The sequence below is a fragment of the Pecten maximus genome, chromosome 19 (assembly GCF_902652985.1).
Source record: "Pecten maximus chromosome 19, xPecMax1.1, whole genome shotgun sequence".
Classification (NCBI taxonomy): domain Eukaryota; kingdom Metazoa; phylum Mollusca; class Bivalvia; order Pectinida; family Pectinidae; genus Pecten; species Pecten maximus.
Window position 1 is genome coordinate 5,517,463 of NC_047033.1, and position 25,561 is coordinate 5,543,023.

The 25,561-nt window shown below is 33.8% G+C and overlaps 2 protein-coding genes across 2 annotated transcripts; both read left to right on the top strand.

Moving 5' to 3' along the window:
• Nucleotides 1-250: 250 nt before the first annotated feature.
• LOC117317838 (tripartite motif-containing protein 72-like) lies at nt 251-12,943 on the top strand. Its single transcript, XM_033872793.1, has 2 exons — nt 251-360; nt 10,997-12,943. Exon 2 carries the CDS (start codon nt 11,029-11,031, stop codon nt 12,922-12,924), a length of 1,896 nt encoding a protein of 631 aa, XP_033728684.1. The 5' UTR covers nt 251-360; nt 10,997-11,028; the 3' UTR covers nt 12,925-12,943.
• Nucleotides 12,944-23,703: 10,760 nt separating this feature from the next.
• On the top strand, nt 23,704-25,052 carry LOC117318063. The gene is made up of 2 exons (XM_033873065.1): nt 23,704-24,429; nt 24,516-25,052. Exons 1-2 carry the CDS (start codon nt 23,704-23,706, stop codon nt 25,050-25,052), a joined length of 1,263 nt encoding a protein of 420 aa, XP_033728956.1.
• The last annotated feature ends 509 nt before the right edge of the window (nt 25,053-25,561 follow it).

Here is a 25,561-nt window from a genome sequence, read left to right on the forward strand (position 1 = left end):
AATTTTCATATTTCAAAATAATATCGATAATATTAGAAATCATAAGTTAAAAGTTTGTCAACAGCTGAAAAAGTTATTTACATGTACGCTACTACATGTATGTGGACACATGAAACGAAACAAGTGAGTACCTATTCCCGCATTACCCAGGGTATTTTAAACTACACCAAGAATTCACGCCTTTAGATGAAAATAAAAGGCCTTTAAAAAATCAATAAATTGATCTATTAATAGAGTCACGAGACTGACTACCACACACATGTATACATACAATATGGCCGAACGTTGTTACCTGTACCAGATCTACCTGTCGGGTTAGACGGATTTACGGCCCGACCTTTATCCCTTATAGAATTACAGGTAGGTTGGTACACAAACATGTTCATGGATGTGTGGGATTTTACTGCCGTCATTTGTATTCCATCGTCAACATATTTGCTTGTTATCAATATGATTATTGTACAGTACTGTGTCGATAACATCAGGAACCCTACATCTTGTACAATAATGAATTGCGTAGAGAATCGAGTCTGTGCACGTTTTGTAAATATTCATGCATAATTGACTAAGGCTGACAACTCTACCAAAATTAACCAAATATTAATTTAGCTATGCATCAAGATAGGTGTGCTCTGTTTGTATAAAGATTAAAAAGATAACAGAATCAAGATTGAAAGTGAAAAATGTCATTTATTAAATCTTCTAAATGACGAATAAATTTAATCTTTACTTTTTTGTACAAACTTGTACAAAGTGATCTGTTACATAAAATGGGACTTATATTTAGAACCCCTTTATACAAAGATGGGGAACCAATTACGCCAACTCATTCGGCCTCATTTTGTCACGGATTTTTTTCTGAATACGAAAACATGGACATGCCGTGCAAGTGCAGAGAATTCCCATTTGCATTATAGTAAAATATATTTAATATCATAATCATGTATAATTTTATAATGTAGATAGCTTCTTTAAAAATATTAAAATTACGGCTTTCATTTACTTTACGGGACCCCGGGGTGCCAAAAAAAAAAAAAAAAATAAATACATACATACATACATACATACATACATACATACATACATACATACATACAAACGTAAATGAAGGCATTGTTGCGACGTCACGAAAAAATTACCTATTTTTATAGGATTTTTCTGGCGGAAATACCTATATTTAGCGAGGTTTTCCCCAATTTTTTCGAAGCGGAAGTATATTCCATCTCTCAATTAGCATGCGAGAAAAAATGATTGAATGGGATTGAGTTATCGAAGCGTAAACGGTATGTAATGATGGCAAGTTTCTTTTGTAAGGTAACAGAAACATTGATTAATATTTGCTTAAGAAACTTTCGGTTGAAAATAATACATGGAAAACTTGTTGAATAGACTCGGTCCCCTTAAGTTAATTTGGAAATCGCTCGGTCTCCTAAAGAACTAGATGAAGGCTATATTAACAGAATAAAAATGCCTCGGGGATTTGTAATATCATAATAAAATCATACCAATTGTTTATTATTTGACTTGTAACTATAAGTTTGACATAATACACAAATTATTAGTTACATCTGCATGCCATAAATATCACTGGTTTGGAAGTTTGTACATTTTAATAGGAAACGTCTGATAATGTGGTACATGATAACTTCAAGATAAGTTTGACAACTATACAATAACATTGTAGATACGTAGACTAAGTACTGTTATTGTTATAAACGAAATAATCAATTATAGTTTAAAACATGTTAAAGAGAAATGTAATATTTTAATTAAGGAAGATAATATATAACTAATATATCATTTCATGTTATAATCATTCGCGCGTTATATTCCATTCAAAGTAAAATCAGAAATGTAGCATTTGTGTGTTTCCGTTATCATTTTTCTTAAATATTTATATAATATATAAAAAGTTTTATAATTATGTGTTTATAATTAGAGGTAATACAATGGATGGTTGTTGGATTTTTTATTTACTCGTTTAGATTACAACAACGAGATCATCAAATCGCTGTCAGTCTCGTTTCCGCGAGACGGTTGTGTTGTTGATATTTATTCTATATGTGCCGGCGTATTTAAGACCTCAAAATCATAACGATTTTTTTATACTACTGTACTTATTATGTTTATTTTAGTATTTTTTATATATACTTCAAGTTTGTTGATATATTCTTCAGTATTATATATACGCTGGATATGTTCTTCAGTATTGTTTTAACACCCTTCAATATTGTTTATAAATACTTCAGTACATGTATTATATATATACATGTATATACTTTTGTATTGTGTCTTAGTTTAAACAATATTTATTTATATTCAAGACAAGTGTACATATACATTGCAAATTATACATTGGTGAGGGATTTAGAAACAAGCTTAAAGCTTATATTAATCCATTTCCCTCTAAGGTTCGGCATATTGGTGATTAGTATGGCGGTACAAATACTGTTTCATAATAATAAACAGAAAATAATTATTTTGACAAAAAGGTAAATTATGGTGAAAAGTGATGAACAGTGGTGGAATACAAATAAATCTATGTTAAAGCAATCTAATTGGAGAATAGAATACTTGGATATATACATGTAATTAAGTAAATTATTTATGTTAATTAATGATGTCGATGGGGATGTGGATAAATTGCGATGAAGCTAAGTAGTTCATAAATATTTAGTCGAACCTTTTGGAATGTAATATAAAATTATGTACAGCTTCAATTATTATTTCATTTTCTTCATTTGACAAGTCTGGGTTTCCTGATAATAGAATATCAGTATTCAGATCAAAATTTTAACTACATAATGTAAATACAAACTGATTACGCTGATTAATAAATTTTTCACACATGAAAAAAAAGTGTGAATTATCTTCAATATATCCACATGAACAGAAAGGGCTATCCGTTAGATTTCTGTTAAATAATTGTTCTTTCAAGTTACTGCAATTTAAACGAAGTCTAGTATGTAGTATTTGTAAGTTACGTGTGCCAAAATTTCTATAACATGGTGGGGTTTTAATGTCTTTCTTTAGGTATATTTTAAGATAATCAGAGAGGGGTTGTTTCTGATGTCTGCCGGTATAGAATTCCAAAGTTCGATTGTTGAAGGTAAAAAGGATGTTTTATAATAATTTGATTGAGAATGAACAGTTAATAATTGATTGCCTTGTCTGGTTCTGTAATTATGCAAATCTGAATGTTGAGAAGGAACAAGTGAGCAGAGATATTCTGGTGTTATTTTGTGAAACATTTTGTGAAACTGAATAATTTTATGTTTTTTCCTTCTATCCGATAATTTTTCCCAGCATAGATCGTTGTATAATAATTGTATATTTACAAGTTTAGTGGCCCCCGTTACTATTCTACCGGCCTCTATTTGAACATGTTCTAGTCTCTCAATTAAATATAGTGGTAAAGAATCCCAGACGACATCCGCATATTCTAAGATTGGTCGTATAAAAGATGTATATAGAGTTTGTAAAGAGTGTCTGTCGAGAGAGAATTTTAATTTCCTGAGTATTCCTAGACGCTTGGAAGTCTTACCTAGAATATAATTAATGTGCTCAGTCCAGCTAAAATCAGCAGTGTCTTATTCTTCAGTATTATGAAGATGCTTCAATATTTTTTCTAATGTATTCTTCGGTATTATTTATATATTCTTCAGGATCGTTTATATATTCTTCAATATTGTTTGTATATTCTTCAATATTGTTTATATATACTTCAGTATTGTTTAATATATACTTCAGTATTGTTTTATACATACTTCAGTATTTATATATATTTCAGTATTGTTTTATATATACTTCAGTATTGTTTTATACATACTTCAGTATTTATATATACTTCAGTACTGTTTAATATATACTTCAGTATTGTTTTATATATACTTCTGTACTGTTTTATATATACTTCAGTATTGTTTTATATATACTTCAGTACTGTTTAATATATACTTCAGTATTGTTTTATACATACTTCAGTATTGTTTTATATATACTTCAGTACTGTTTAATATATACTTCAGTATTGTTTTATACATACTTCAGTATTGTTTTATATATACTTCAGTACTGTTTAATATATACTTCAGTATTGTTTTATACATACTTCAGTATTGTTTTATATATACTTCAGTACTGTTTAATATATACTTCAGTATTGTTTTATACATACTTCAGTATGTATATATACTTCAGTATTGTTTATATATACTTCAGTATTGTTATATATATACTTCAGTATTGTTTTATATATATTTCAGTATTGTTTTATATATATTTCAGTATTGTTTTTTACATACTTCAGTATTGTTTATATATACTTCAGTATTGTTTTATATATACTTCAGTACTGTTTATACATACTTCAGTATTGTTTTATATATACTTCAGTATTGTTTTATATATACTTCAGTATTTTTTTATATATACTTCAGTATTGTTTTATATATATTTCAGTATTGTTTTATATATATTTCAGTATTATTTTATACATACTTCAGTATTGTTTTATACATACTTTAGTATTGTTTTATATATATTTCAGTATTGTTTTATATATACTTCAGTATTATTTTATACATACTTCAGTATTGTTTTATACATACTTCAGTATTGTTTTATATATACTTCAGTATTGTTTATATATACTTCAGTATTGTTTTATATATACTTCAGTACTGTTTATACATACTTCAGTATTGTTTTATACATACTTCAGTATTTTTTTATATATACTTCAGTATTGTTTTATATATATTTCAGTATTGTTTTATATATATTTCAGTATTATTTTATACATATTTCAGTATTGTTTTATACATACTTTAGTATTGTTTTATATATATTTCAGTATTGTTTTATATATACTTCAGTATTGTTTTATACATACTTCAGTATTGTTTTATACATACTTCAGTATTGTTTTATATATACTTCAGTATTGTTTTATATATAATTCAGTATTTTTTTATACATACTTCAGTATTGTTTTATACATACTTCAGTATTGTTTTATATATATTTCAGTATTGTTTTATATATACTTCTGTATTGTTTATATATACTTCAGTATTGTTTTATATATACTTCTGTACTGTTTTATATATACTTCAGTATTGTTTTATAAATACTTCAGTATTGTTTTATACATACTTCATTATTGTTTTATATATACTTCATTATTGTTTTATATATATTTCAGTATTGTTTTATACATACTTCAGTATTGTTTTATATATACTTCAGTATTGTTTTATATATACTTCAGTATTGTTTTATACATACTTCAGTATTGTTTTATACATACTTCAGTATTGTTTTATATATATTTCAGTATTGTTTTATATATACTTCTGTATTGTTTATATATACTTCAGTATTGTTTTATATATACTTCAGTATTGTTTTATATATACTTCAGTATTGTTTTATACATACTTCAGTACTGTTTTATATATATTTCAGTATTGTTTTATATATATTTCAGTATTGTTTTATACATACTTCATTATTGTTTTATATATACTTCATTATTGTTTTATATATATTTCAGTATTGTTTTATATATACTTCAGTATTGTTTTATATATATTTCAGTATTGTTTTATATATACTTCAGTACTGTTTTATATATATTTCAGTATTGTTTTATATATACTTCAGTACTGTTTTATATATACTTCAGTACTGTTTTATATATATTTCAGTACTGTTTTATATATACTTCAGTACTGTTTTATATATATTTCAGTATTGTTTTATATATACTTCAGTACTGTTTTATATATATTTCAGTATTGTTTTATATATACTTCAGTACTGTTTTATATATATTTCAGTATTGTTTTATATATATTTCAGTATTGTTTGATTCATACCTCTCTATTGTTTTATATATACTTCAGTATTGTTTTATATATACTTCAGTATTGTTTTATATATACTTCAGTATTGTTTTATATATACTTCAGTATTGTTTTATACATACTTCAGTATTGTTTTATATATACTTCAGTATTGTTTTATATATACTTCAGTATTGTTTTATATATATTTCAGTATTGTTTTATATATACTTCAGTATTGTTTTATATATACTTCAGTATTGTTTATATATACTTCAGTATTGTTTTATATATACTTCAGTATTGTTTGTATATACTTCAGTATTGTTTATATATACTTCAATATTGTTTTATATATACTTCAGTATTGTTTTATATACATTTCTGTACTGTTGATGCATACTTAAGTACTGTTTTATATATACTTCAGTATTGTTTTATATATACTTCAGTATTGTTTTATATATACTTCAGTATTGTTTTATATATACTTCAGTATTGTTTTATATATACTTCAGTATTGTTTTTTTTTTATATATTTCTGTACTGTTGATGCATACTTAAGTATTGTTTTACATAACTCAGTAGTGTTTATAAATATACTTCAGTATTGTTTATATCGATATAATTTAATTTTGTATGAAACACGCATTTTCATTGGCTGAAATAATTTTGTTATACCTCCATAACAAAAATTTGACGTTGCGAAATGTAACGTCATTTTTGATTGGCTGATGACATTGCGTAATAATTTATCACAGAAAAGAGTTCGCCAAAGAAAGTGAAATATCTTGGTGTGTATAAGACGAAATTAAATTATAAGAATTAACATAAATTATTTTTTCTGTTATACAGTCATAACATAAAAAACTGGAGTGTACTCTCTTCATAAACCGCTCCGCGGTTTATTTAGAGTACACTCCAGTTTTTTCTGTTATGACTGTATAACAGAAAAAATTATTTATGTTAATCCTTAAATACATACTTCAGAATTGTTTTAAATATACTTCAGTATTGTTTATAAATACTTCAGAATTGCTTATATATACTTTAGTATTATTTATATAAAATGCTTTAGATATATTTTGTATTAAATTCAGTTTACATACTTGTGTTTATATAAAAGATTATACAGTACCTAAGTACATATTTTGCAGTATTGTTTCCCAACATTGTACATATTGACCTTTGCTTGATCTATACGTATAGTTGTATACATTTGTCGGGATTTAATCTTTTAGTAACAAAACATAGTGTGATGAATCTGGATGATTTTTTATGATACAATATAATAAGCAAATATTCTACTCTTGGTTTAATTTATCAGTAATATAATATCATTTATAATATCGCTGAATATAGTATGAACTCCCATCCTATTGACAAACGCATTATGTGTTATCCTATAAGGTTTCTATATTTGACTTGAAACGATGATATAGACATTTAATAGAATAGATATGTATATATAATATACTGATAATACACTGTAATATGATTTCGTAAGGTTAAGTAACAATCATAAGTAAAGAATCGGTCTATTTAGCAATATTGTCAAGGAGAAGGTGTTTTTTATTTTTATTTATTTAGAAACCCCGTGACTCACATGTTAAGAGACCAAATGTCAACATGAAAATGATAAACATTCCTGAACATTCCTCAAATTATACAGCCGCAAGAAACACGACAAATAATCTGCTGTTTTTTTATTTACAAAAGTCAACTTGGAAAATATAAGATTGCCAGGGAAAATTGCTTTGTAATGGAGAAAAGGCGATTTTCAAAGTAAAATGTGAAAATAAACTCCGACAATCCTGTGCAAAGGTGTTTGAAATAGCAATGCAGTATTCTGCCACATCCCATTGTATTCAGCATATATCTATCACTCACTCCAAAAGGATTGATTATGCTTGACATTAACAATATTAACAAGTTCATCAAAATCTTAGACTTGTCAAGTATGTCATAAACCATTACTATAATAATAAAAGCAATTTCACTTACTCAAGGTATTCGTACCTAAATGTTGCCTTTATAATATTTGTATTGGTTGTAATAATCAGTTAAATACATTTTCCATTCAAATGTATTCAGAAAAGTTGAAAGAAATTATTTCTGCAATATTATAGCATATAATATACAAGTATGTGATGGGTGCCCCTACAATACTTCAGAATATTTGACAGTCCTGTAATAATAGTCATGGGGATCGTTTCACAAAGATTCGATATTTAAATATATAAAATATTTACGAGAAAGTTACGCAAAACGAAGTTCGTAAGTCCGTTTCACAAAGGTGTTCGTATTTGTTTCGCATCTTACGTCAAAATCGTACGTTCTCCCGGTAAAAATATACCACTCTCTAACTTGGAGGTAAAAAAGGACGACACTTTTGAGATGAAAATTGTACGCCGCTTCTATTCCCGAGTCCCGTACACTAACTATGAACTTAATTTTCTTCCGTGTTATAACCGTGTTATTTGGAGAAGATGAAATTCTCTGTAAAATTCCAATATCATATTGTATATCATGCCGTAAAACGAACATTAACAACGCGATTTTTTGCGAAGCTTTGTGAAACGATACCCTGGTGATGGGATAAATAACTTTTTATCTGCTTTTGATCAATAGATGGAACAGCTGGACAATGGTCGCGTGCTGATTGGGAGCAAAATAATACATGGACAATTAAATAAACACTTCAATTTTGTTTTACATTTTATTATATCAATATAATGCGCACATGTTTTCATAATAATTGATGAAGACAAAATATTTCCTCGTTGAAATTTGATTTTAACAATGTTTTGATTTTTTTATATTCGATACCCTGTAGTTCCGGTCTGTGTTGTAGAAATAATGTCGCGTGATGCATGGTATTTTTAGATGTACAGTACATCAACGACACAGCTTTCACAAATACCATATAGTGACAATGCCGCGTAAATGACAATATAACTATATAATTTATTATTTTCGTCTTATGCTGTTTTTAACTATCATTTCTGATAATTGTTTCACGTCGCGTTTAATGAGTTGAAAATGGTCATTGCTTAATACATGTATATTAAGAAATAGAGGATATCTAACAGTGTCTTCAGTAATACCAAATATATTTCACGAGTGGGGCTAATACTTTGATATTTTTCACTCTTGCTGCGCACTCGTGAAAAATATCAAAGTATTAGCCCCACTCGTGAAATATATTTGGTATTACTGAAGACACTGTTAGATATTCTGTTTATTACATTTCTTATCAACGAAAAAACTACCCCGTATGCTAACTAGGCCTACAGCGATAATTTATAAACAAAAAAAGTAGTTCCCCCTGTTCAGGTGCTGACATTTATGTCGGGCTTTCTAATTGGTCAATTATTTTGGTATTTTCTAATCATTAATTTGATTGGTCAAATCAGCAAAAGTGATATTTTTCACTAGTGAAAAATATGATATTTGCCACTAGTGAAAAATATCACTTTTATAGAATGAATAATTTTTGATATTTCACTGGTAAAAATGTAATAAATAACATTAACGAAACAAAAGCAATATGCACTTTTACGCTTACAGTGCGTTTGGGTCGATGTACTCATAACTCTGCCAGGAATCCTGCTTTACAAACTTCACAGTTGACATGTGATGACAATTGACGTTATGTTTAGTAGATTTATTACCATAAAGCTGCATTATCTTGTGCATATATTTAATAGTCGTGTAACATTAGACAGAAAAAAGTAAACAAACTGACATGATGTAAATTTCTAACACTAATTAATACTAAACAATTCTGCTTGTATTGATGTGGTGTCAATGTGCGCAAAGCACGCATGCATGAACTCTGATAATTATAGTGGGCTGTGTAAGTTGCAATATGAACTTTTAAACATGCGTAGCAATTCGTGCATGTCCTGTATATCACACATATACACATATTCTGCAATATTTACTTTGCTGGTAGAAAAAGCTCTTCTGATATATAACGTAATGTACCTACTCAGTATTCACTAGTTGACAGGACATTACTTGTGTATTATTATCGTTTGCTGTGTTAGAATGTTTGAAATGTTTATAACCATATATGTTGATGATTAAATGTGTACGTGTTAACAAGAGCACTGGTAGGTATGTACAATGTAAGTAAGTTTTATTGCTGACCATGAAATGTGTCTCTCTCTATATATATGTACAGTAAATAAGTGCACAAAACCTCGATATAACTTTTAATATGCAAACCCGCTCAATTTACTATCCCAATAGCTGTTTTCTATTGAACTCTAAGCGACATCTGTTGAACTGTCTTTAGGGTCAAATATTATTATGGATTTTATCATTAACGGAACATTTAATGTTGGAACGACGCAATTTTTGAAATTTTCAATAATAAGCGTGATGAAACTGACTGGATTGAACTATGTGCTATGTCCCTTACTCAAGACGACATATTTACGAATGAATACTTAGAAATAGCCAGAGAATGCATTCCTTCAAAATAAGTAACAATTAGACCTAATGACAAATCGTGGTTTCACTTGGAATTCAGACGTGAAATAAGGAAACGGGACAGACTACTTCACAAAAATACAGTCGCACGCCTCATAATTTGAACAACAAAATAGGATCAATGATTAAAAATGGAAGAAAGTATTTCTTTATGTGAACATAAATGGACCTTTAGATAACCATAGTAAGACGAATCCTAGAAACTTTTGAAAACTTGTTCGAAGATTAATAAATCCATCTGATACATCAGATTCAATTCCATCATTGAGGAGTTTGACTGGAAATATATAAATAGACGACGACGTTTAGACAATTATACGAAATGATTACTTTGTCTCTATATCAATTATTGACGATACTGATACTGTAGTACCTGTTATTAAATCAAGAACACTCTAGAATATTATATATACCTTTTAAATAGTAGGGTTTTTTCCAGACAGGCCAGAACAAAAATACTGAAATAGCTCACGCAGCTTCAAAGATAATTATGGCATTAATCAATTGATTATCAAGTCTGCTATGATGTTTGACTTTGATATACATTAATTACTAGTATATCATCTCAAAACCTTTTTTTATGACACTTATTTTTCAATCAGTATCTTTTTAAATACCTTACTGATAAAGACGTTTCCTCATTACAGATTTCGTGTTTGGGGTATCCGATGAAGACGTCATGGCGACAGCCATAATACAAACAGCTGAAGATCAGATCACGTGTACAATATGTTTCGAAATCTTCAAGGAACCAAAGGCACTTCCTTGCCTTCATACCTTCTGTAAAAGATGTATCAGTAAATTTATAACCGAGAGAAAAAACCAGCACGGAGACACGAAAGGGTATATGTGCCCTATCTGCCGACGTCCAGTTGCCGTTCCTACCCATATCAGAAAGAACCCGGAAACATGGGCCGATCAGCTAGAAAACAACCACGTGGTTAGCACAATGATTGATGCTTATCAAACACCAAGAGGAAAATCTACAGAAACATGTATGGAACATCCTGAAAAGGAACTAGAATTTTTCTGTGTTGATCATACTAAATTCATCTGTTCAATGTGTTCCCTGCAACATCGCCGATGCTCTGATGTCATCACACGTGAGGATGCTCGTTTTAATGTTAAAACAGCTGAGAAGATAAAGTCGAATACATCAGGAATAGAATACAAGCAAACTCGATTGAAACAATACAGGGACCTTCATTTCGAACAGTGCAATACCTTTGAGCACATAATAGACAGAAGAGGAAGAGACTTGGCGCTCCTAGATAACACAGAGCAAATGATTAGAGACGAAATTATTTCAACGAGAAAGCGGATAACTGAACTTCTAAACAAACACGAAGAGAAAGCACTCACGCGACTTGCAAAGATGAAATCGAAACGTTTTGAAAAGATTCAGAAAGACAAACGCAAGCTTGAGTCACATAACGAGTTATCAAGGGAAAATCTGGAATGCATTCAGAAAATGATGGACAGTAATCAGAAAATAGAAGATGCTTTTATTGAATCCATTCAATCGGATTACAAATCCCTGCAAAGAATAATCACGGGTGCGGAGAAGAAAAATATGCAAGAGATGTTAGTGTTCACAGTGAATCCAGCCATCGAAACATTTATTTCCAAGTTTGACAGTCTTGGCAAACTTTCTTTACAAGATAATGGAACAGAAACAAATAGCACTAAACCGTCAACGGATCAACCGGAACGGCATAAAAGGCACAAATCACAAACTACTAGAGAATCCTCCACTGAACCGGCACTGGCACGAGATAATGAATTAAACGAAATCAAGCTTCCATTCCGAGGAAAGCCGTCATGGATTACGGGAATAGCAATGCTACCAACAGGGAGATTGCTTCTTGTGGACCATAACAATGAAACAGTGTCAGTGTATGGCACCTCCTTCGATTTCCTGTGTAAAACCGACATCCATCCGGCACCTTATGACGTAGTATCAATATCGTCCAATCAAGATCACGTGATGGTTTCGATCCCAGATGCGCAGCAACTAATCAAGTGTGAAGTGTTACAAGACGGTTTCGTTGAAGTTGGTCAAAAAATGAAAACCAACTACACATGTAAAGCGCTAGCATCTGATGGACAACATGTGGCGGTGTGTTCTAGTTCCGAGATACAAATTTTTGAAACAGATGGTGAAGTCTGGATGGTGGTGTTAGATGAATCGTACTCACGAACTAAATTCACTTACGTCACGTTGACGTCACCAGAGAAGAAAGTGTTCGTTTCGGACCAAACTTACCCCGAACCGAATATCAGGTGTATAGATTTTAACGGGGCAACTCTCTGGAAGGTATCCGATGGACGAATCGGCTTCAGTACCGGAATTTGCGTAATTGGTTCGCAACTTATGGTGACGTCATGGGATGCGGGAAAAATTTTAACATTATCGTTTAATGGACTTGACTTGGAAACGTTCAATGAATCTACTGTGCTATTTCCATGGAAACTTTATGCATCTTCGGAGCGCAAGACCATCTGCGTTTCTCAGTACAAAAACACATTATCTGATGAAGACAAGAGAACAATCAAAGTACTGCATATACCATGATTAACACAAATGAAAAAAAGAAGTATATGTGAAAATAATCCATGATGATCAAATGATATCATAGTGTCACCATATAACGCAATAATGACGTCACAATAATTACCAATGGCGTTATAATTCACATTAGTAATCCAGAGTAGACATTGTAGGCCTTAGAATACACTGGCCCCCCATAGTAATGAGTAACCAGCTAATAAGTAAAAGCTGTAAAAACGTCATCGATTACTATCGGGCAAATATTATTTTTATCTGTGTAAATGATCATGCACCTGTTGCGTGACATTGAAATGCTATCCTTTATCGTAACGTCCAATGATGATATATTGATTGGCTGGTTCCCTTCCTTAGTTCTCTACTTTCCGCTAGCGCTGCGCTCCGTTCTCAAAGGACCGCTCGTCGGTATTCGTGTTATTGTTCCACTGCTGGATTGCAGCATACGATGACGCACGAATTACACATTTAACGTCTAAAAACTACAATGATAAAGAAATGAAGAGGATATAAGTTCAGCTACCTAAAATGTCTTAAGAAAGAGAGAGACAAAATTATTCACGGCAATGACGCTTTTAAGACTTACAGCTTCAGTGGAGGCAATCATGTGACGGATACCAAAACATGCGCAGTAATGATGCGTACACGCTAAGGGATTCCAACCCTAGATTGTTAACCGTTATAGGTCTTTTGTGTAGCGTAGTGGGGTTACAGGGAAGGGATATATTTTAAAATATGTGAAAATGCAGTGATATCACTTTAATATGTGGTCAAGAAATACCGCTTTAGTTATTACGTTTTCATTTGTCAGATATCACAGATATGCAAAATTGTTAGTCGACTTACAGAAACAGATGTGTGGCCCTATACCCTATGGACATTAAATACGCAAGGAAACATTGATTTTTAGCTTGATGTGTGACCTTGAGCATATATCTAGTCTAAGTTGAATTATGTCTAGCATATATATTTTTTTATTAAAGGTTTGATAGCTTAAATTTAGGCTTGTATGGACTTAAGACTATTCGAGGTATGCATGCCCTCATTAAACCATATGGATAAGTAACATGGGGACTATGCTAATTGATTCAATACCATTGCAATAAGTTAATATGGCTACCGCAGTTACATTCTTTGAAGCCTGTCTATCTATTTTCATTATTTGTGTGTGTGTGTGTGTGTGTGTGTGTGTGCGTGTGTGTGTGTGTGTGTGTGTGTGTGTGTGTGTGTGTGTGAAGCCTTGCAATATTATTTACAGTTTATATATAATAATAGGACGTCATTTTGGCGGTATTTATGGCTGTAGGAACAGTCACTGGACAGAGTGTGAACAACTAGCAATATTCAAACGCGTAATATCAAACGTGCAATGTGTTCACTATTATACAAATATATCATTGTTGTCTGTGCAATAGTCCAGAATATTTGACACTCGGTACTGGTAGTCGACCGATGTTGCATGAGGCCGAAGTGCAATAAAATAGCGGTCCATTGCCAGTACCTAATATTCTAGAATATTGCGCAGACATCCAGGATATACTGGTTTTATTACATAATCGCAAAAACACACTTAGAATCACAGACATTTCGACTTTCCAGTAGGCCTAGAAGTCACCACGACTCGTCTGGCAGTGTTGACATCTGAGTGACATGACACTTGAAGGGGTAGTACATTCCGAAACGTCACAGATGTTCTATAGTTCGCACGTGACAGTGCAATAGTCATTTTAGCCGTGCAGTAGTTTAAAACATACATTTTGCGTGTAGTTAGGGCAAATCAAATAAATTATGTTATAAAAACAGAAAGAAGTATATGGTCAACAAATAATTCATTTAAGGATTGAATCTTGATTTGGTCGATTTCATGGGGTCATGAATTGAGTTGCTCTTGAGACAAATTTAATGAACTGCGAAGCAGTTCATGCTGAATTTGTCTCAAGAGCAACTCAATTCATGACCCCATGAAATCGACCAAATCAAGATTCAATCCTTAAATCAATTATTTTCATATAATGCTTGTAGTGCGCAAAAACCCACGTGATTAAATATGTGACCTCTTACCTGTCCATGTCCGTTCGGAGATTCGAACCCCGGTCAGCTTATGACATGCAAGTGTGGTACCACATTGCCATCCGGCTACGTAACGAAATCAAAAGGACATGTATTTCCCTTTCGGATTTCGAACGGAAAGTACTTGATTTATTAAATATGATGTCTAGTTGTGTCCCTTTCTTTATACTAAAAAGTATTTGGGTTGAACATCCAAGATGGCCACCACTGCCTCTGATTGGCCGAGATCAGTTCAAGCAATAATTCTGGTCTATATGATGAACTTTAATGAAGGGATGCTAACGTGACATCGCTGATTTTCGCACAAAAAGAATGCAGTCTCTTCTGATGGAATAACTATTAAAGCATTGCCTGGTTTTGATGAGGTACATAGGTGTTTAATGACTTTAATTGAGCCCCAGTTGTACTGAAAATCAATTATCTTCATAGATCTTTAGGTTTCCTCATATGGTCTTGGGAGTATTTATCGAAATTGTAAAAGTGATTAAGCGCTGTACGGTTTATATACATGTAGGGAAATTATACTACTGTCTGTATTGTAGTTACAAGCATTATATGAAAATTTGATAGGTGAACAATTTGAGCCGGAGCCATCTAGGGCAGTTGAGTTCGAGACTATAATGTGCTTGAAATCCGATATATCTACCAGTTGTGCTCAATAAAATCAAATTTCTTATCTTTTTGGTTTTTGTTTAGAGCTCAGATCCGAGGATTCTGCTATTCTGTGTCATCAGTAATCAATGTTGCAAATGATAATACTTATGATGTCGTTGATGAAGATTAAGAAATGTAATTGAGCTAGGATTGATCCTTGATGAACACCTGCTGTAACATAAGCTGAATAGAATTGTCTACCGTTAATTACTACACACTGACAGCGACTATGCAAGTTATTTGAGAACCAAGAAAGATATTTCCAGTTATACCGAAATATTTTTTAATTTGGTTAGAAGACCTCAATGCCAAACCCGGTCAAACGCTTTATCTAGGTCACAAAATACCAATCTAGTTTTGCTACCTTTATCAAGATTCGCCAAATGTCGTGGAGATAAATAGAAGTTGATTAATAGCGAATAATTTTAGGGTAGCCGGGTGGCACAGTGGTAACATACTTGCCTTTCACCTGGGCGACCACGTGACCTTTCCCCGCGCGCTCTGTCATTAATTCATCATTTTATTCCAATCCCATGGGTCATCAATCATAAAAGAGGCGAACTTGATGTCATATCGCTTTGATTAAAATCGGACGTGGCTTAAACACGAATGGCGGGACTTAACACGATTGGTCGTGGTTCTATCGTAGATTAGAACATGATCCGTAGCCAATCAAAGCACGTGCAAACGAATTGAGTTAGAATTGTGTTAATACATATATTTCTTGTGAAATTATAAGGCCGCCGGCTACGAGACAATCGAAGTCGAATTTGCAATGTCCCTTGCTGTGACTGAATTACTCAGTTATACACATATATTGGCGATCAAGTAGTTCAATATATGAATTTCGTTAAAATTGTTCCATGCTATGTTTTTAAAATGTAACTAACATTTCTTGAGATTTTTGTTTCATACAGCGCTCATAAAGTCCAAAAATGCTAATTGCGGGAGACATAAGGAATGCATATAAACGGCTATCGTGGCAACTGTGTCAGCTAGCTACATCTGTACTAAAAAAAAGAGGGATGATTTATAGATCAACCTGCAGTGAAAGGTGTCATGGAAATGTGTCACGAATGGTGTCTAAGGAAGTGTACCATTGACATTAAATTTGACCTTTTCATATTTGTCATATTTGTCAGGCTACGAGACTATAATTGTACATTTCCATTGGTGACAGGTGTCGTCGGCGTCTTGAACCTTTCACTTTAATTCGCGTAGATCCGTCCATTTTGTATTCCCTGGTGCAGAGTTTGCTGTCTGACAGAATAAAACATGGAAACAAGACAACGCAGTATGGAAGCTAAATACTGACTTACATTTTACATTATGCTGATTGTGGTGGTGTTTATCTTGAGAAAATATCTTAAAATTGTCATAAAGCTAAACCTATTAGTTTGTTTGCCTCATTAATCAAGTATTTATATGAAAAAATATATTTCGCGAAATATATTGTACAGCCAAACCTCGTTTTCTTAAAGTTTGGTTTGGTTTGGTTTGTTTTTGTTTAACGTCCTATTAACAGCCAGGGTCATTTAAGGACGTGCCAGGTTTTGGAGGTGGAGGAAAGCCGAAGTACCCGGAGAAAGTCAGTTGATTCATGAAAAATATCGAGAAATCTCGAGTTTTCAATTTGACTGGTTGGATTTATTTATAATTTTTACTTTTGAAACATCATTTTTACTTCGATCTTTATGAGTTCGAGACGAATATATTTCTTGAAATTGACAGAATTTAGCACTTGTAATTATTTTATTTATTTTTATATATATCACATCAGTTGTACAACAGTAACAGTGTATACGTGTTTTATTTAATGATCATTCGGTGAAAATTTACATCATAGGGATACACACTTCACTCTTTTACACTCTGTCTATGTACACTAAAAAGTAATGACTAGGATAATACGACAATACCAACGATGACATATAGTCAAATCTTGTTGTCGAAAACTCTGAAAACTCGAAAAAATCGCTAAATTTGCATTCAAATTTTAGTTAACTCGAATATTCTTTTTTTTTTCAGGTTAAAAATAATTTTATTTATCATGGAAAAAAGTATACAGGAGACTCATTCAACACACATCTCTCTACTTTCGTTTTGTATATCTACTATATATAAATCGACAAATGTACATACGTGAACCTCTCAGCTACAGTTAGAATCCAGACAGTACATGTATATGTGGCTGATGAGGTTGCCTCACCTAACCGTATTGCTTTCATCTTCCTGTAGTGAGAGGTTATTACGCTAAAATGACAAATATCAAAACAACCATATATTGTTAGGATTGTATATCGTTATAATGTTACCAGTCAACCGCATTACACATAAACAATACCATCGTCTACCATATATAAACACTGCCGGGACACTGAGGCCCCGTTACTTTTCCGGTTTTACATCTTTTTGGATAAACTTTCATTACGACGTCATAATTTGTTGCATAAATCTGCCAGTATTTCATTTGGTATCAATTTCTTTTCTTTTTTCGATTTCGTCATAAGTTGTAATGAGTATTTTGTGAACATTTTTGCCCTTTGAGATATTGTGTGAGTATCAGGGATTTTACGTTGATACTTTTAAAATTTCGTTTCGTTCTTTCCATATTACCCATTTAAATGTGTACAGTATCAAATTGCAAACCGTTAGTATTTTTCCATTTTTGGCGCAAGAGCAATATCAAGATATATATTCCTTAATAGTTTTTCAAGTTCCGTTATAATTGTTCTAGTAATATTACAATAGTAGAATAAATGATACTGATCTTCGATTTCAGTTTTACAGAAATGACATTTCCCATATGTTCAGTTAATTTTTTTTAATTTGCTTTCCGTATAAACTATGTAATGTGTACTCTTCAATTGGAATTATTTAACTTTCCTGTCACATGCGTTCTATTAGATATTTCTCCATATCAAGCCCCAATTTAATATTTCGTTAAACTCAAATTCCCTTTTTGTTTGGCATTTTGGATGTATTTTTGATGTAAGAAATTATGAAGTAAAGTGAGCTTTAAACCCTTTTTGTCTAGAATATGTTTTTCGGTTTGTATACACAGATTTGAGTCAATTCAATCCACTTGCCTGTTCTTTCATATTTAATCGTATTTTTTCTTTTACTTCTGTCGGAATTGATCCTTTTACATGTAGTTTTAATAGTTCCACAATACATTTCCGTTTTATTTTTCATCCGATTGTATCTTTCAGTATCTCTTTTAAAAGTATTGTTTTCATTGTCCCATATATCATTTAATATTCTCATACCACCATTTAAAAATGATTCAATACTGGTTTTCCTTTAAGAATAAAATTCGAGTTACCGGAAAAATTCATTTGCAAAATTTCGTTTTTCGAATGTATAGCATCTCGATAAAAAAAAAACTGATAAAGCGTCTTTATTCAAACCTGTAGTGTCGGAACACGTACAAATAAAATACGAACTTTTAAGTGTTCTATCAATGCAATGTAATGTATTACGACATACTTAATCTGATTTGTTTTTCCGTTCCAAATAAAATTCGATATAAGTGAATCGATCTCTATCAAATATCTTTTTGGTATCCCTCTACTCAGTTACCAATTCCATTTTAATTGACGATACTTTCCCGCGATATATTTTCATCAAGTTTAGTTTTTTCCTGATTAGTAATGGTTGCTTGTACATTTTTTAATAGTTTTTCAGCTTCCTCGTGATCCCATCCCTTCGATTTTAACAAATTTGAGTAGAATTCTGCGTGAACATTTAATATAGATTGGATGTCTCCTTTATATTGCCCATCTGGACTCCTTATTTTTGTCCATTGCTTGTTTTCATTGTTTTTGATGAAGGAAGTATCTGGATGATTGTTTACCTTCATCGTAATTATTTTATTCTAGATCGTATGCGTGCTGTTTCATTTTGAGATGTATATATTGTTTTTATCTCATTTTTAATCGCATTGATCTTATATGTATTGACATCTCTTTCCTTTAGGCTATCTAGTTCTTTATCGGGGCGTTTTAAATTTTTGTTTTGTGTATTTATTTTTTAACCGGTTTCCATAGCGATATTTCTAATTTACATTTTGTTTGTTCCCAACACATTGCAACATTTCCATAATTGTTTATTTGGGTTTTCCATTGAAGCCAAAACGACTCTAATATGTTTTTGAATATGACATTTTCAACAATTTTATAATTTAGTTTCCAATACCCAGGTCCTCTTTCAACGTCATTTGTTTTTAATTTTATACTGCATGCATTGTGAACTAAACAATCAACTATATTACATTTGTCGATTCTAAAATTCAAACTAAAAAAATGTACTACTAGTTAACACAGTCTCTTCTTGATTTTGCCTTACACCGGAAAAAAGTGGTTCGTTTTTTTCCGGAAATCTAATTCTCCAGAAATCTTTTAGATCACAATTTTCCATCATATGTTTTAATTGGGTACTTCCTATGTCCTCATTTTGGTGTATTGGGTATCTATCTAATTCTTTATCTAATGCGCAATTAAAATCTCCTGTAACAATTAAATTGTGTTCTTTTTTCTTTTCCATTTCAGTGTTCAGTTTATTGATGGATGTAACCCTTTCTCTAGGTCCATTTGGACAGTATATCTTAATTATTGAGTATATTTTCTCATCTTTCGTAATTTCCATCTCAATAAACCTACCAACATTATCTTTATACTTCAAATAAACGTGTGATTCGCTAGTACCGCTATTCCAGTAAGAGTTACCTCCCCCTACGTACGTCCTTCCACTGCTAAGACCTACAAGCATATATTTCGTGTTCGGTACTATGCGTTTCTTGTATACAACATATGTTCACAATTTTGTAAAGTTAATCCAATTAAACACATTACCTCTCTTCTCATAATTCCTTAAACCATTCACGTTAAGGGTTATAACATCTAAATACATATATAATATTAAAACGTTGTATTACGGACTTTCCGTGGTTGTATTATGCACACATCTATGTTGCTTATACAAATTCACTACTGTACGTACATGTATACTCTGTATCATACTATGTGTCTACATATTTTTATCGTTTCGCACGAGTTTTGAGTCTTTCTCAGTAGAAGGGGGAGTTGAGGTATCACTTCTTTGTCGTTTACGGAAATTGGGCGTGGTCATTTGGGTTGTTTCTGCATTTAGAAATATGTTGAAAGCAACCATCTCTAGCTTGTGGATGACTTCGACAGTAAGCCCCGAGGTGTCCCTAAAATATTAAGATGAAGGGCCTCAAAAATAGCCCGCCAATGGCATTGTAGCTAGCTAGAGCTCATGCATATTTACCGTACCACCATGGGTCGGATTTTTTCCAAATCGCGGAAATGGCTTTTTGGAGGAAACAGAGGTGCATGCATCGGAATGAGAATACATTTTAGGTGGATAAAGGATGTTATTGAAAGAAAAAAAATATCCATCTTTTCAACGATCATAAGCATATTTCTCTACATTCAGCAGAAACATGTTTTTTTTTTATTGAGAAACGTAGGCGGTGTCGTTTTTTTTTTCACCGAGAACTTCCCCCCTTCTCGTATATATGACCACCAGGGATGTCATTTTTGCAAAATTTTAATCTAGCCCCCCAAAACGTCTCAAAATGTGCTATACACACTAGGAGAGGTCCAAATACATGTAGACTGTAACTAATTCTCAAGTCCCTGTGGTTAATAGTATTAGTGTAACTTGTATCTAAACGCGCACAGTTTAGTTTAAACTTTATTGTTATTTAATAATACATGACAATATAATATATACAATATAACTTCAAAAAGGATTCAGATCTGTTTCCTTGTAGACATACAGCAGCTATGGAACGGTACTGACAATACTTCATGCTATTTGGATATATGCCATTGAACATTTAATTCGGACGACAAGGGGGTCCCAACCGGTTTCTATATATAATTTGTTGTGACCACTCATGAATGTTCGAAAGTTTATTATTTAACAGGTTTGCGGTCAAGACCGATGAATCCACTTCGACATATAGAAATGTATCGTCGGCAAATAGCTTAACGGTGCAATTAGTGTTATGAAAGAATAAAAGTGGTCCCAGAATTGGTCCCTGTGGAACTCCTGCTGAAATATATACCAAATCAGATTGTTTACCATATGTAAGTAATCAGAAAACCAGCTAAGCAGATTTCCTGTGATGCCGAAAGATTTTAATTTGGAAAGAAGGCCTCGATGCCGTACCCGGTCAAAAGCTTTCCACGTTGACGGATAAGTACATGCAGCGAGCGAGAGGTTAAATAAGATATGTAATGGGTAGCTGAGAATATAAGCAGCTTCCTTTATTAATTGCGGACTAATAAGGTCGGAACCAGAGGCTTTCTTCGTGTTGAGGGAGTGTATAGAATCAAGGACGTCTTGGCGAGATATCACGATGTCGGTAAGTATATGATTATGTGAGTGAGTTATTACAGGGGGTCGATATTAGAGTCGTTAATAGTAGATTGTGAGGAGAAGAACGTGTTAACAGAATTGGCTTTATCGAGATCGTCGTATAGAATGTCGTTGTTGACAGAAATAGGAGGGATATCGGATTTTCTTTTAGAGTTGGACATAAAAGTAGTGATAATTTTCCACCATTTCTTAGTACTAGTGTTATTACTGTGGTTAAGTTTATCGCAGAGTATATCTAGATATTCACGTTTGGAATTTCAAACGGCATTTGTACAAGCGTTTCTGTATTTTCTGAATTTAGCCCAGTCGTCTACTTTACCATAAAGCTTAGCTTTCCGATGACAGTATTTTTTTGCGAATAAATTTTCTTACGGTGTTGTTTAACCATACAGGAGCGTTACTTCTAACAGTTATAGTTTTATTTGGTATACATTCTCTGGCTAGCTAAGTACATTGTTGATAATGATCTCGGTACTTCTGTCAACGTCATTATTATCTAAAATGAAGTCCCAGTCAATTTTGGAAAGCTTGTCTCTGTATTCGTCGTAGTTACCGAGGTCATATAACCAGATGTTACGTTTAAAACATGATTGAATAGGTTTGGAAGTACCATACACGGAACAATGATATCTAACTGGCTGATATAGGAAGCTTTCACCAACATGACATAGATTGATTAGGGAAGGATCACTAGCACAGACTATATCTAGGAGAGAAGAGGAAGATTCAGTGTAAAGGTAGGGTTAGTGACACTCTGTGTTAGATTATAAGTGGTTAGTAGGTTACGAAGATGAAGAGAGTGATTATTATCAGTAAGTAAGTTTGCGTTGAAATCTCCAGTTATGACAATGTTAGATATTCCAGTATTGACGAGTCAGTTTCCGCCTGGGGTCTCCGTTTGGAGGAGATTCTGAACAGGGCTGCTGAACGGGCATCTATCCGGGTTAGCAAGATTTATTCCATGCAAAGGACTGTGTTCTACGAAGGACTTCGTCCAGCCCCTAGGGACCTTTCTAGACATAAGTTCGATTCCATTAAGGACTTTGATGAGCTTCGCCAATCTATCCGGAGACTAGGGTATTCCCGGGGACTGGCGCCCAAACCTTCCAAGCCAGCCCAGGTAAAGATGATGTCCTCAGAGAAGTCAGCGTCAGCATCGACATCTTCCAACCCAGACATAGGGGAGCTGAGAGACATGATGCTACAGTTGTCAGCGAGGTTTGATAACTTCGAGAAGAAGCGCTTCGACGGCAAGAAGAATCAGAAGGGTCCAAGAGCCAATCAGCCGCCTTCAGGTGCCCCCCATGGAGGTAAGTTTCAGCAGGGAGGAGGTAAGCCCGAAGGATACCAAGGACAGAAAAACTACCAACATGGAGCCGATTACTTTCAGCCCCAGCCCGATAGATGTTTTGACCGCCAGGGCGAGGAACACTACCAGCCTGAGATGTGTCAGCCTAGTTACCCTCCCCCACCCACGATGGAGACCCAGGGTAATGAACGTCAACCCGTTGGAGATAACCCTCAGGGTCCTCAGTGTTACAGATGCGGCCAATATGGACACTTACGGATAGGTTGCCGTGTCATCATGGATCACTCCAGGAAGCATTTAAACTCCAATCGGCCTATGAGCAGGGGGTACCCATAGGTCGAGGTATGTCAGCCTGGAGGACGCCAAACCCCATTAAACAAGGAGTTACCAGACGGCAGGAACCCGACAACCCACCCGGATTAACTGGGGACTGTAACGTTGTAGACCTTTTTATTGACAGCCTGCCTGCGAAAGCCTTACTAGACACCGGGGCTACAGTATCCAGTGTTAGCCAGGGTTTTTATGAGAAGAACCTGTCACACATACCTCTGCAGCCTATTAGGGAGGGATCATTGGACATTCAGGTAGCTGGTGGAGCCCGACTACCCTACTTAGGATATATTGAGGTTACTCTGCAGATAGACCGGGTACGCAGAGAGGATGAGTCCAGATGTCTCTTACTAGTTGTGCCTGACTATGATTTTAACCAGATGGTACCAGTTCTACTCGGAACAAATGTTCTTACCCATTTTATGGAAAGATGTAGGGAATGGTATGGTGAGAGATACTTACAACATGCTCCTTTGACGACGCCATGGTACACTTCTTTTCGCTGCATTTCTCTTCGGGAAAAGAAGTTGGAGAGGAACGGATATTGCCCTGCGGTAGCACGGAGTGCAGAGTCCAGCAACATTGTTATTCCGCCCAACGGAAGGATAGACATACAGTGTAAGTTGGACAGGGAGGTTTATTACCCGGATGTCTGCGCCTTGATGCAGCCCACTTCATCTTCTGTCATCCCTGATGATATGGATATAGCACCAACGATACTTACCTACCCTACAATCATGGCAGGAATGGACTTGTATCCGTAAATGTCTCCAACTTGACTACACGGACTGTTATTGTAACTCGCGGGATAGTTTGTGAACTACAGCCTGTACGAGTCCAGCACCCATTACATGGAGTGGTACCTGAGGATAGGAAGGAGGAGTTCCCAGACAACTACCTCGACAGGGTGACCTTTAATGTGGAGCTTGATGATGGATTACTGAGGAGAGGAAAGGAGGTGTTATCCTATTTTCCAGATGTTTTCTCTGCGGGGGACCTTGACCTTGGCCATACTATTGAATTCCCTCATCGGATTGAACTTAGCGACCCTACACCATTCAAACAGCGGCATCGGAGAATACCACCTGCCATGGTCCAGGAAGTGAGAGAACACTTACAGCAGTTGTTGGCATGCGGAGTTATCAGAAGATCATGCTCACCCTGGGCGTCCGGTGTAGTCTTAGCCAGGAAGAAGAACGGATCCTTACGCATGTGTATCGACTATCGCCAACTTAATCAGAGGACTATTAAAGATGCATATGCCCTCCCACGGATTGAGGAAATACATGACTCCCTTTCTGGATCATCATTCTTCTCCGTGTTGGACATGAAGAGTGGCTACCATCAAGTTGAGGTTGCTTAGCACCATAAGGAGCGGACAGCTTTTACTCTAGGCCCACTTGGGTTTTATGAGTATAACCGGATGCCGTTTGGTCTCGCTAACGCCCCGGCCACCTATCAGCGACTCATGGAGCAATGCCTCTGGGAATAACATATGGCGGACTGTTTCATTTATCTTGATGATGTCATTATCTTTTCATCAACCTTTGAGGAGCAGAAACTTCAGCGTGTACTCCAGCGCTTGAGGGAACATGGGATAAAGCTGTCACCCAAGAAGTGCTCATTCTTCCAAAGCCGCGTCAGATATCTCGGGTGTATAGTGACAGCAGCCGGTATTGAAGCATACCCTAGTAAAGTGGAGAAGATTATTAACTGGGAACGGCCATCTAGCCCGGAGGATGTTCGCCGGTTTTTGGGTTTCGCCGGATATTACCGGAAGTTCATCAAGGATTTTGCAAAAGTAGCCCGGCCTTTAACAGATCTTATGCCAGCGCCTCGGAAATCCGGAAAGAAGAAGGACAGCAATGGTTG

Excerpts from the sequence above, each read along its gene's own strand:
- LOC117317838 (XM_033872793.1), top strand. The coding sequence starts at position 11,029 with ATGGCGACAGCCATAATACAAACAGCTGAAGATCAGATCACGTGTACA.
- LOC117318063 (XM_033873065.1), top strand. The coding sequence starts at position 23,704 with ATGTCAGCCTGGAGGACGCCAAACCCCATTAAACAAGGAGTTACCAGA. Across the intron at positions 24,430-24,515 it reads TTACCTACCCTACAATCATG|CCTGTACGAGTCCAGCACCC; the intron begins GCAGGAATGGAC and ends TGTGAACTACAG.